The sequence below is a fragment of the Acanthopagrus latus genome, chromosome 10, assembly GCF_904848185.1.
Source record: "Acanthopagrus latus isolate v.2019 chromosome 10, fAcaLat1.1, whole genome shotgun sequence".
NCBI lineage: Eukaryota > Metazoa > Chordata > Actinopteri > Spariformes > Sparidae > Acanthopagrus > Acanthopagrus latus.
Genome location: NC_051048.1, coordinates 2,582,561 through 2,594,895, shown reverse-complemented (window position 1 = coordinate 2,594,895; position 12,335 = coordinate 2,582,561). Strand labels below are relative to the sequence as shown.

The window sequence follows — 12,335 nt, the reverse complement described above, 5'->3', positions numbered from 1 at the left end:
TTGTTTGTTCTTTTGTTTCCTCTCAGTGACGTCAGAGTTGGTGTGTTCTGATCAGCCAATCGTAGCCCTGGCTGGTGATGATGTCATTCTACCGTGTCAACTTCAACCTGCAGTCACTGTCAGTTCTGAGATGCTGCTGTGGACCAGACCTGGTTTGGACCCAAAGTACATCCATGTCCACAAAGATGGACGACCAATGTTAATGGTTCAGAACCGATCCTATTATAACCGCACAGCTGTGTTTGTGGATCAGCTGATGAACGGAAACGTCTCCCTGAAACTCTTCAGAGTGAAACTCTCTGATGCAGGACGATACACCTGCATCATTGATTCAAAGCAGATGGAAGCTTCTGTCCAGCTCACTGTGGGTAAGTCAGACTCATGAGACACAAAGAAGATGTAAAGTCCAGAATGTAAAGTCAGAGTTCTGCTCGCTCCATCCTCCTAACATAACAACTCTGAAGCAAAGCACATGTGACTCGACATGTTTGTGGAGGTTTAGAGATGTTTCAGTCAGCTTCTTCTCTGAGCAGTTATTCTTAAATGGACTACGATTCAAATTAGTGACATATGTTATTTTCCCTCTCTGATCATCAGGTGCTGCCTCCACACCTGTCGTTAACGTGGCAGGGACTGACAGAGTCAGAGGAGAAGTGGTTCTACAGTGTAAGTCTGCCGGCTGGTATCCAGAACCTGAGGTGTTCTGGCTGGACGGTGAGGGAAACCTCCTCTCTGCTGGACCTACAGAGACAGTCAGAGGTCCTGATGACCTCTATACTGTCAGCAGCAGAGTGACTGTGGAGAAGAGACACAGCAACAGCTTCACCTGTAGAGTCCAACAGAACCACACCAACCAGACCAGAGAGGCACAGATACATGTTCCAGGTAGAGAATCAGTTCTGCATGAACTAATCGTACTGTCACTGTTCACATAAGATGAGATCTAAAATGTCGTACTGCTCTGTTTTAATCTTTCAGATGATTTCTTCATGGTCCCATTGCTGATTGCCATTACTGCAGGTGTTGGTGTTGGTGTTGTAGCTGCAGTCTTGTTAGTTATCGGACTATATTGGATATTCTGTAAGTCACATTTATTTTCTTAATTTATGTCAAGTTACTACCAGAGCTTTATATTGGCTGTATTGATTTATAGGGATTAATTCCAATGTACCAATAGATTATAAACGGTAATACATTGTTCAAGGTTTAATATTAAAACAGTCGAGTTCGCTAGATTTATAAAAAGGTCTGTGGGAGACCATGTTTACAATGTAGAGGTAATGTTGCTTTATTAGCAGGCTGGTTACAGATTAGAAAGACACATGAACTGACACTTTACTGTTTATACGACCACACAGGCAACAGGAGGCAGCAGCAGGATGACGAGAAAAAGGAAAGAAAAAAGAAAAGAAATCAGAAGGTCAAGGAGCATGATGTCAATGAGAATTCATGTGAAGATGATCCCATGTTGATCCTGAAGAAGAAGCTACTGGAGGACCAGGGAGGCCAACTGGAAAGGGTGGTCGTCCTGTAAGGATGTTGGTGCAGTGCATGATGTTAAAGTACTGCGTCGACTACCTTAAGGATAATGATGCTAAAGTATTACATCATACAAGTCAAAATGTACTACCTCACATACATTTATGATGATGGTGTTAATGTACTACCTCACGTACATTTATGATAGTAATGTCAAAGTATGACATCATATACATTAAAATGTACTACCTCACATACATTTATGATATTGATGTTAAAGTATTACATCATATACATTAAAATGTACTACCTCACGTACATTTATGATAGTAATGTCAAAGTATTACATCATATACATTAAAATGTACTACCTCACGTACATTTATGATAGTAATGTCAAAGTATGACATCATATACATTAAAATGTACTACCTCACGTACATTTATGATAGTAATGTCAAAGTATGACATCATATACATTAAAATGTACTACCTCACATACATTTATGATATTGATGTTAAAGTATTACATCATATAAGTCAAAATGTACCACCTCACATACATTTATGATATTGATGTTAAAGTATTACATCATATAAGTCAAAATGTACCACCTCACATACATTTATGATGATGGTGTTAAAGTATGACATATAAGTCAAAATGTACTACCTCACGTACATTTATGATAATGATGTTAAAGTATTGCATCATGCGTGTTTACGATAATGATGTTAAAATGTACTACAGTGTCAGACTTTCTCTACATTAAGTTTGTCATGTGTAGGTTTGTGTTTCTTTGTGCACCCTCTTGTCTCTGAGCCTGTCCAGGGTCTCTCCTCTCTCTGCTTACAGCTAATGCTTTATAAAGCTGAAAACACTAAGGTTGTGTTCAGACCAGGCTGCTGCAATTTACTCATCTAAAAAAATATATAGATTAAACTAATTTGTGCCAGTGAAAAGACTGCAGAGGAGAAATGTTGAGAGGTCTCTGAACTGTTTTGTTTTCATGAGTTAAAATATCAGATTGTTGTTTCCTTGATATCACGATAAATGTCACTTTAAAAGCCTGATGCAAAACGTTACTGAGAAACAACGCAGACGATCAGTCAACTCACTCATTTGTAAAAAAGAAACTGGAAATGTTTTAAAGATGGAAAATTCAGTCTGTCCAACAGGATACTAATGTTTAGCTAATAGTTTACCTGCTCTTACTGTAGTTCATCACTGTAGCTTGTGTCTAAACCATCGCGTTGTGATTTGTAAGACCTTTTTTCATTGAAAAATAAATAAATGATCATAACCCGTCTCATGACTTCCTGTAAACATTCCCCTCGCTCAGTTTCACCTGTTCCTCTTTTCATTCATGAACACATTAAGACAGTAACACATTCTGGCAGCCATGTTGATTTGAAACACATTTAATTCAATGTTCAGTAACAAATCCACAACAGGAGACAGTCTGAAGGCTCAGCAGTTCAGGTTTCTGACTCAAACTAAAAGGTCTCTCTGTCGGGAACTTGTCACGCACCTGTCAGTGGTTAAAACAACTTATAATGGACGCACGTTGATGTTCTTAAGTTTCCCCCGAGGATCATGGCTGCTGGCTGAGGCAATCTAATGGACCAATTCCAAATCTTTTGTAACTTTTAGTTAGTTATTATGCAACAATATTTGTAAGTGCTAAGGTTTGAAAATATCAGAGTTCCCGTTTAATAAAATGTTAAAGTAGGAATTCGTCCTCCAACATCACAATAATAAAACTCCACATCATTTAATGAGTTAATAATCAATATTGGCAGCTCAATTTAAATACAAGTCCAGTATTTATTTAAAAAAACATTTAACAAAACCTTAAAGATAATATGATCATTCAAATGGTGCAAGATCGATCAGCTCTGGAATCAGAATCAATCAAATCTCCAGATATCAGTCCGTCTTCTTCTTCTTTTCCTGCGAGTCCAAACTGTCCAGAACCTCCCTGAGGGGTCCGGCGGTCTTTCTCTGGATCACCTGATGGTGCGGTACATCATGAAGTCCACCGTGGTGCATCGTGGGAACTTCCCGATAGAGCTCTCTTCCACCGGCGTGTAGACTTTGATCTGCCGCATGTGAGTGTCTCGGCCGTTCTGGTGGTTGGCAAGCACGGCGATCTGGATCATGAAGGTGCTGATCGGCTCGTTTGTCCGCTAGAGAAAAGAAACGGTGACACTCTGATTAATAACACAAAGATTTAACACATGGAGAGCAGAGATGAGGATCATTTCATTCTAGTGCAGAGACATTTCAGGGTCAGTTCAGAGAAGAAAACACTTTTATTTGTAAAGTGAAATGAAGACAGGAGTTTCTGACCTGGTTCAACAGAGAGATGTGAATCCAGCCGCTGGGCTCCACCATCTCTAACTGCTGCAGAGAGGAAGAGGAGCAGAAGGATCATTTCAGTGATGATTCAGTAAACCTCTGAGCTTTAAGGTGACAGTGACATGATAACGAGTTGTTACCCTGATCTCCTGCAGGTTGTGGAAGTTGTTCCCCACTCTGACCGAGATCTTACTGGGCGTGTAGCTCTCGTCTGACTTGTAATCAGCATATATACACAACATCTTCACGGTGGTTCTCCTCCTGAAGGAAGCAGACAACAAACACACTCACAGTTACTCACCAGGTTCAGAAACAACAAACACAAACCTGCATAAAAAGGCATCAATCCTAATAAGGGTATGAGACACTGTCACAAAGTTTCCCATGATAACACATCACATTTCCACAATATTCCAAAAGTCCCAAAACTGAGTGAATGTAACTTTGGTACCTGAACTGTATGTTGACTAAGTGAGGCTGAGATCCATCTGACTGCCAGTAAGTCTCCAGGTTATCATCTCTCAGCTGATCCACTCCGAAACCTGCACATGTGTGGTGGAGCAAAGTTAAAATGAGAAGCCTCATCACTCAGCATGAACACAGCAGCATGTACACTAGGTTTGTAACTGACCCGGTTTACAGGAGGACAGGGACCACACCGCCTGGGAGCCGATCTCCCGGACCGTCCCAGTCCGCTCCAGCTGCTTCGGGTCGGCACCAGGGGGTGTCTTACTCGGGGTGGCCATCCTTCAACTACAGTGAGAGACACAAACAACACAAGTTCAGCAGTGCGACACCAAACTCCCTTCACATATCTAACATTTTGACATTTGCTTTTATATTAAAAGATGTAGATTGATGACAGACTGTAGTTTGGAAGCTTGTTTATATTGTTGGGTCTTCGGGAGAACTTCGGCATATAAGTGACAGAGTTATTAGCATTTTATTTTAACTAGCTAAGTACTAACTAACAGTACCAAACTTGTGGTTAGTACAAAGACTGTGTCGTGCCTTTACTTTGAAGGGTAATAAGGGATTATAATTGGCCATTTATATCAATTTAAAAGTGGACCATAAAGTTCAAAACGTTATTATTTCCTGAAACATACAAGCTAACATTTAACGGACGTTTTAATAGAGTTTGGTTTGTAGCGACAGTTAGCTGATGGAAGCTAATATTTCCCCCACTGTATCTCAAAGCCTGTCAAACTCGATTTTAATCACGAAATATAATAAAAACTCACCTTAATGGTACGCAGAAGTCACCCGTGTGTCGTCTCAGTGCATCAGATGCGGCTCTTTGACTCAGATAACGTGTAAATCCGCTTTGTTTTGCTGAAGCCACTTCGAATCTCCCACTTTAGTGAACCATGTCGCTCGTTACTGACGTCACCAAGACCGTCGCACGCTGTGTGCGTCGCTCCCGCCATCTTTCCAGCCGGCTTCCAGGAGAAGAACACGTTGCTGGAAAAAAGAAGTTTCACCCCCAATTATTTGTTTCTAAACGTCCCGTTTCGTCTATTTTCATCCAAGCCGAGTGACGGGAGCCGAAGAGGGGTGAGTTTTTAACTTATCGCTCCGGATTTGGTCCCTTTTTAAGGTTGTATTAACAGTAAAACGAGCGCTGTTCCTCAGTCGAGCAGCTGTCAAAGTGTCGGGCCTCCGCTGCTAATGTCGTATACCGTTAACGTGAAGCTAACGGCTAGCTAACTTAGCAACATCTCATGTTTGTATTTAACGGCATAATCTGAGCCTCCGGTGTCGCTTTTCTAACCTCTGACTGACCCACCCGAGGAACCAGGCGGAGCGGATTGATAGTTTGCCAGAATCAGCAGCTGTGTTAAAACTACACAGTCAGAATGGCCCTAAAAGACTACGTAGTCTTTAGTACGCCAAACTCTGTTTAATAATATGCCAATTAAAGGTGATCTTGCCTGATAACAAAAATACACACGTGTAATGTCACGAATAAAGGTGGTTTGTCAATCGATACGATTGGCTGATTAATTCGGCATATGACTGACTCACAGATGAGCAGGTTATTTGAGGACGAATCCAACTTTGGTGCTGCTCGCCACCGCCCGTCACGTTGCGGTTCGGCGACAGGATGTGGTTGAGAGAAGGACACACACTGAATATACAGACTTCAATTTTAATCATATGTTTTCATTTCTGTTCGTTGTGTGTCGTGGTGACATGGCTGACACCGCCGGGCAGTTACAGGCCGGAGCAGCAGGCTCGTAACGTTCAGCGTTAAAATGCCAGACTTTCAAATGGAGTCTGGTGTGACTCGGTGCCCTTTGCTACGCGCTAACTGGACCGGTTTGCAGCAGTTTAATTTTACGTCAGTCCATCTGAGAGGCCTTGATTGTGAATTCGCGAAACCAGAGGAGAATTAAAGGTGGAGACCGTGAAGTTTGGCTGTGGTCAGGAGCAGGTGGAGGCTGGTTCAGGGCTGTGGGTGGAGAACATGGCAGCCCCTTTGTTAAAAGCAAAGGCTGAGCGTTTTTTTGTTCAGAATTGAATGTGTTGCTTCAGCAGAGTGGACAGTGTGACTGTGGACGCAGGTACAACATGTCGATGATGTCTGCTGCTCTGCTGCCTGAACATCAGCTCCACCTGAGTTTATAAAGACGTGACTTTGATGGTTATTTCCCCTCAGAACAAAGACACCACTAACTCCTGTTCCTCCCTCTCCTCTCTGCGTCCTGCAGCTCCTCAGGTGCTAGCGTCCGTCATTCCAGTCCTCCACTATGGCGGATAAAAACACCAGGATCGCCATCGTCAACCACGACAAATGCAAACCTAAGAAATGCCGTCAGGAGTGCAAGAAGAGCTGCCCGGTGGTCCGTATGGGTGAGTGGTCCCACGGCCGTCACAGCTCAGAGGTAGATTCAGCATCAGCAGCAGAAGCTAACATGTACTGAACTGTGTGTGTGTGCAGGTAAACTGTGTATCGAGGTGACTCCACAGAGTAAGATCGTCTGGATCTCAGAGTCTCTGTGTATAGGCTGCGGCATCTGCATCAAGGTGAGAACACCTGAGGACGTTCACCTGTGATAGAACCCTCGTTATAATCTGAGCTTCCTGCTGATTTGTCTCTTTCTGTCTTCGTCTGTAGAAATGTCCGTTCGGAGCGTTGTCGATCGTCAACCTGCCCAGCAACCTGGAGAAAGAAACCACACACAGATACTGCGCCAACTCCTTCAAACTGCACCGGTACGCCGCTCCACCTCCTCCACTCTGAGCTCACTTTGACTGATGAAATGCAGCTTTTGGAAACGCAGTGCGGAGATTATCTTTTAGCTTGGGCGAGGACTTTTTGTTTATTCAGCTTACCTGTTGGTTCCGGAGAGCAGGTTTTCTTACTTACTGATTTAGTAGAAAGAGTTTAGAAGAGGAAACATGAACGGGAGGACAGACTTGGACACAACACCAGTGTTTCTGTTCACGCTTCAGTTTCTTTGCCTCCTCTATCGACAGAGATCTTCTTCTTCTACAGTTATTCCAGTTGTTCTGCTGCTTCCTGTGTGCAGTGACCAGCGTAAATGATTCCACTTCCTGTTTGGATTTGTTTCAAGTGTAAAGAAAAAGATCTGGTCACTTCCTCCTTCACTGCAACTGACGTGACGTCCTCAGTGAAAGCTGTTTAATACAGATGTGTGTGTGTGTGTGTGTGTGTGTGTGTGTGTGTGTGTGTGTGCAGGCTGCCCATCCCCCGGCCAGGTGAGGTGCTCGGGCTGGTGGGGACCAATGGTATCGGCAAGTCCACGGCTCTGAAGATCTTGGCTGGAAAACAGAAACCCAACCTGGGGAAGTATGATGTGAGTGTCTCCTGCAGAACACACACACACACACGAGCCCGGCGGCCATGTTTCTGTTAGAATGATGTGATTGGTGCTCAGAGCTGCTGCTGCTGCTGCGCCGATGAGATAACGATGAGGGTGGAGCTGCTCACAGCTGCACCGCCAGCAACTGAAACTGGACCTGATGCTGCATGTTTGTGAAGCAGTCTGCACGAAGAGCCTCGCCATAAAATGATAATTAAACAACCGTTTGTAGCTCTGCAGGTCTCAGTTTTCCATTTTTGAATGACAGTAACAGACTACTGGACCCTGGTACTGGTACTGGTGTCTTCATGGTGTGTTCAAGTACCTTAATCACTGCCAGTTCTTTGACATCTGTCCACGCAAACTGCTGAAAGAGTTTAATTTTCAAAGTAACGTCTGTCACTCATCTACAGTCGTTAAATCAGTAGTATCATCACACAAACAATCATGGTGTCTTTGTTTCCCAGAATCCTCCAGACTGGCAGGAGATCCTGACCTACTTCAGAGGCTCCGAGCTGCAGAACTACTTCACCAAAATCCTGGAGGACGACCTGCGGGCCATCGTCAAGCCGCAGTACGTCGACCAGATCCCAAAGACGGTCAAGGTAAGAGGTGCTGAAGGTGGAGAGGTGGTGACATGGTCAGGTGGTGCCTGAAGGTGTAACTCTGTGAATCCACCTGCAGGGGTCAGTAGGAGCCATCCTGGGCAGGAAGGACGACACCGACACACAGAACATCGTCTGCAAACAGCTCGGTAAACACGCACACAGCCTGAAAATGAAAACGTTTGCTTCCTGTCCAAACTCTCCGCGTCTGACTGCGATTGGTTGTTTTTTGTCTGTGCTGTTGCCGGGCAGATCTGAGTCACCTGCGGGAGAGGAACGTGGAGGATCTGTCCGGAGGAGAGCTGCAGAGGTTCGCCTGCGCCGTCGTCTGCATCCAGAGAGCCGACATGTGAGGAGACGACCCGCCGATCCATCAGCCGATCGATCACACGTCATTATCAATATATTTAATGTTACTGGAACTTTGAACTCAAACTTTTCTGTTTCTGTAGTTTTATGTTCGACGAGCCGTCCAGTTACCTGGATGTGAAACAGAGGCTGAAGGCCGCCATCACCATCCGCTCACTCATCACCCCCGACAGGTAACGCCGACCACTTAAAGGGACAGTCCGTCATTTATTCCTCCAGAACCTGCTGTGTTTGGACCCTGTTGTTGAACTGATCCCCAGCTGTGTTCTGGACTGATGGCCGCTGTGTGTTTCAGGTACATCATCGTGGTGGAACACGACCTGAGTGTTCTGGACTACCTGTCGGACTTCATCTGCTGTCTGTACGGCGTCCCCAGCGCCTACGGAGTCGTCACTATGCCCTTCAGCGTCCGAGAGGGTAAAACCACAACACAACACGAGAATTATTACTGTTTTGTAACACACTGGAACTCAGCTTTGACCTGTTTCATGTCTGTAATTATTAAAACATAGATCAGAACCTGACAAACAGTCGTGTTGTGTTGTGGTCCACTTCACTATTAACATCAGTTTACGTTCGTCTCTACAGGCATCAACATCTTCCTGGACGGTTACGTTCCCACGGAGAATCTCAGGTTTCGCGAGACCTCGTTGGTCTTCAAGGTGGCTGAGACGGCCAATGAGGAGGAGGTGAAGAGACTCAGGCACTACCAGGTCAGTCGTTAGAGTCTCACTCTCTTCATCATCTTCATCATCGTCTTTTACTGATGGTCGGTGAAGATAAACTCTCACTCGTTGTTCGTTTGTTTGTTCAGTATCCAGAAATGAAGAAGACGATGGGCGAGTTCACGCTGGAGATCAAAGCGGGAGAGTTCACAGACTCTGAGATCATGGTGATGCTCGGAGAGAACGGTACGTTTCCACCCAGCTGAAACTGACGCAGCAGTAAATCCTCCTTCATCGAGTTTTCACGGCTGAGTAATGAAAACGGTTCTGTTAATCTGGGTATTTGTGTTTAATGTGTGTACTTGTGTTTGTGTGTCTGCAGGCACGGGGAAGACGACTTTCATCAGGATGTTGGCCGGAGGACTCAAATCTGACGGTGGAGGTGAGTCACACACACGTTCACCACAACTTCACCAGACTCCCTTAACAAATGTAGTGATTTTAAAAGTTGTAGAGTTAAAACAAACGTAATAATGTAGTGAAACTGTGTCTCTGACAGATTCTAACTCTTTGTGTCCTTCTTGTAAATTCTGCATTAAATGTAATACATGTCGCCAACTATTAACCACAATCTCACCAGACTCCATTAACAAATCAGCTAATTTATGGAGTTGTCAAGTAGCGTAACACTTTATAAACATTATGAAACTCACTTTCACACACACACACTTTCTGTCTCACACACTCTGACCTGCTCTCTCTCTCAGGTGAGGTTCCCATCCTGAACGTCAGCTACAAGCCTCAGACCATCAGCCCCAAGTTCAAGGTTCGTCCAGTCACAGTCTGAAGTTCTGATGTGTGTTGTCTTCTAAGTATTCGAAGATGTGACGTGTGTGTGTGTGTGTGTGTGTTTGTGTGTGCAGGGCAGCGTCAGAGCTCTGCTGCACGAGAAGATCAGAGACGCCTACACTCACCCACAGTTCATCACCGACGTCATGAAGCCCATGCAGATAGAGAGCATCATCGACCAGGACGTAAGAAAACACAAACAAATCTGCTGATGGTTCTTTGTTCTGAGGAGACACCTGACTCCTCCCTCTCCTCCCTCTCCTCCCCCTCAGGTGCAGAACCTGTCCGGTGGTGAGCTGCAGAGAGTCGCTCTCACTCTGTGTTTGGGGAAACCAGCAGACGTTTATCTGATCGACGAGCCGTCGGCCTACCTGGACTCTGAGCAGAGATTGATGGCCGCCAGGGTCATCAAGAGGTCACACACACCTTCTACTTCCTGTTCTGACTCCTCTTCACCTCCTCTTCCTCCTGCTGACTGTCTGACTCTGCTGTGTTTTCTCCTGCAGGTACATCCTCCACGCAAAAAAGACGGCGTTTGTGGTAGAGCACGACTTCATCATGGCGACCTACCTGGCCGACAGAGTCATCGTGTTCGACGGCATTCCCTCCAGGCATACTTACGCCAACACGTAAGAACCGTAGTCACGCTTTAAACACACAGAGACGTTTGTAAGACGGAGCGTTAGCCGCTGTGACGTGACCGGTTGTGTCCTCAGTCCTCAGAGTCTGCTGGCCGGGATGAACCGCTTCCTGTCGCTGTTGGAGATCACGTTCAGACGAGACCCGAACAACTTCAGGCCGCGTATCAACAAGCTCAACTCTATCAAGGTACCGACACACACACACACACACACACACACACATCAGTGTCTCGACATGTGTACGGAAGCCCTGAAGGACACGTGGAGAACTTTTTCTTTCTCTGATGCGTTTTCTAAGTTTTGCCACAATAAGTCAGTTACTTTATTTTTTGTTTTCTTCTCTTGAGTAACTTGATTTCACATGTGAGGGAAAGTTCAAGTTTGTACACATTCTCACAGACGGGGGAAATAAAGAAGAAGGAAGAAAACATTTTAGATCAACATAGAAAATAGATGACCAGAAACAAAATGTCTTCACTTCATCCTCAGGGCTTCTAAACATGAGGCTGTGAGAGGTTTATTGTTCCGAGTAGAACTCAGTGGCTGCCTGGAACAATGACAACAAATAACAAACAATAACAACACAAAACCTGCAAACACATTGATATTAACCTTCACTGACCTCTGCTGGTGGCCTGTAAGAACAACAATGATTCAAATGTGTTCTGTTTTAAACAATACTGAACGTTTTCCTTGATTGTTGCTGTGGACACTTGCTGATAAAGTTTTATTGAAACAGACACTGACCTGTCCTCTCTGTCTCTCAGGACACGGAACAGAAGAAGAGCGGAAACTATTTCTTCCTGGACGACTAAGACCACTTCCTCTCTGACCATCTCTGACTTCCTGTGGCGCTCCGGAGGCGGCGGGCGGCGTTCACAGTCTGAGAGCAGCCTCGACATTTACCACAAATACAACCGGGCTGCGTTCAACAAACAGCAGATATGTTTAAACCATAAGAAAGAAAAACCCATCAGCCTTTGTGTACCGGGCTGCACTCAGCAGCCAGCAATGTTGTGAACCGTTGAAAAAAAAAAAAGTGCATTGCATTCTGTGTCAGTCAGCCTGAACATACTGGGCTGCGTTCACAAGCCAGCGACATTGTGGAACATTCAGCAGCGTATTTTAACACTCATGCATTTACAACAGATGATAATAAACTGATGCTATCTGATCCAACAGCCGATCCTCTCTTCATTTATCAGAACCGCTTTTCTCGAAGTTAAGCATATTCTCATGAAATACTTGATACTTTCAACTCCTCAGGTGGAAGAGCCACAGTCAGAATTCTAGTCTGAATTTTAAAGAGTCCATTTAAAGAAAAATTCCCAGAAGATTCAGAATTCCCGAAAAAAAAGTCACAATTCCAAAATAAATCTAAATTCTAAGATAACGTCAGAATTTTGAAAGAAAATCTGAAATCCGAGAAGGGTCAGACTTCCCAGAATCCAGTCAGAATCCAGCCCCAAATGTTAGATTTCCCCAAAGAATTTGAATTCCCAGACAAGTCATACATATTGAGAAATGAGTCAGCA

General features: G+C 44.5%; 3 protein-coding genes across 5 annotated transcripts in view; 2 read left to right on the top strand and 1 right to left on the bottom strand.

Moving 5' to 3' along the window:
- The window catches only part of LOC119027736 (butyrophilin subfamily 3 member A2-like), a 316,811-nt gene that overhangs the window by 1,490 nt on the left and 302,986 nt on the right, over positions 1–12,335 (top strand). Inside the window, exons 4-5 of the mRNA XM_037113167.1 lie at positions 27–368; positions 598–885. Coding sequence (XP_036969062.1) covers positions 27–368; positions 598–885 — 630 coding nt within the window. The remainder of the gene's footprint in view (positions 1–26; positions 369–597; positions 886–12,335) is intronic.
- Positions 3,284–5,235, bottom strand: anapc10 (anaphase promoting complex subunit 10). The gene is made up of 6 exons (XM_037111587.1): positions 5,086–5,235; positions 4,473–4,594; positions 4,293–4,383; positions 3,982–4,102; positions 3,833–3,886; positions 3,284–3,669 (listed from the first exon to the last, which is right to left on the bottom strand). The coding sequence occupies exons 2-6, from the start codon at positions 4,585–4,587 to the stop codon at positions 3,490–3,492; spliced, it is 561 nt and encodes a 186-aa protein (XP_036967482.1). The 5' UTR covers positions 4,588–4,594; positions 5,086–5,235; the 3' UTR covers positions 3,284–3,489.
- On the top strand, positions 5,249–11,981 carry abce1 (ATP-binding cassette, sub-family E (OABP), member 1). Of its 3 annotated transcripts, none has more exons than XM_037111431.1 (19): positions 5,249–5,398; positions 6,556–6,697; positions 6,786–6,871; positions 6,963–7,060; positions 7,548–7,665; positions 8,139–8,276; positions 8,356–8,425; positions 8,529–8,625; positions 8,729–8,818; positions 8,941–9,062; positions 9,234–9,358; positions 9,460–9,556; positions 9,693–9,752; positions 10,078–10,136; positions 10,234–10,344; positions 10,432–10,574; positions 10,666–10,788; positions 10,876–10,987; positions 11,568–11,909. In XM_037111431.1, exons 2-19 carry the CDS (start codon positions 6,595–6,597, stop codon positions 11,613–11,615), a joined length of 1,800 nt encoding a protein of 599 aa, XP_036967326.1. In that variant the 5' UTR covers positions 5,249–5,398; positions 6,556–6,594; the 3' UTR covers positions 11,616–11,909. The 3 variants fall into 3 exon arrangements, with proteins under 3 accessions (XP_036967326.1, XP_036967328.1, XP_036967327.1); XM_037111433.1 differs by lacking the exon at positions 5,249–5,398 and adding an exon at positions 6,220–6,242 and having other exon boundaries at positions 11,568–11,981; XM_037111432.1 differs by lacking the exon at positions 5,249–5,398 and adding an exon at positions 6,387–6,408 and having other exon boundaries at positions 11,568–11,981.

Coding starts and splice junctions, on each gene's coding strand:
- anapc10 (XM_037111587.1), bottom strand. CDS start 4,587: ATGGCCACCCCGAGTAAGACACCCCCTGGTGCCGACCCGAAGCAGCTG. Junction 3,887..3,981: donor ACAACCTGCAGGAGATCAGG/GTAACAACTCGT, acceptor TCCTCTCTGCAG/CAGTTAGAGATGGTGGAGCC. Junction 3,670..3,832: donor ACATCTCTCTGTTGAACCAG/GTCAGAAACTCC, acceptor TCTTTTCTCTAG/CGGACAAACGAGCCGATCAG.
- abce1 (XM_037111433.1), top strand. CDS start 6,595: ATGGCGGATAAAAACACCAGGATCGCCATCGTCAACCACGACAAATGC. Junction 6,872..6,962: donor GCTGCGGCATCTGCATCAAG/GTGAGAACACCT, acceptor CTTCGTCTGTAG/AAATGTCCGTTCGGAGCGTT. Junction 8,819..8,940: donor TCACTCATCACCCCCGACAG/GTAACGCCGACC, acceptor TGTGTGTTTCAG/GTACATCATCGTGGTGGAAC.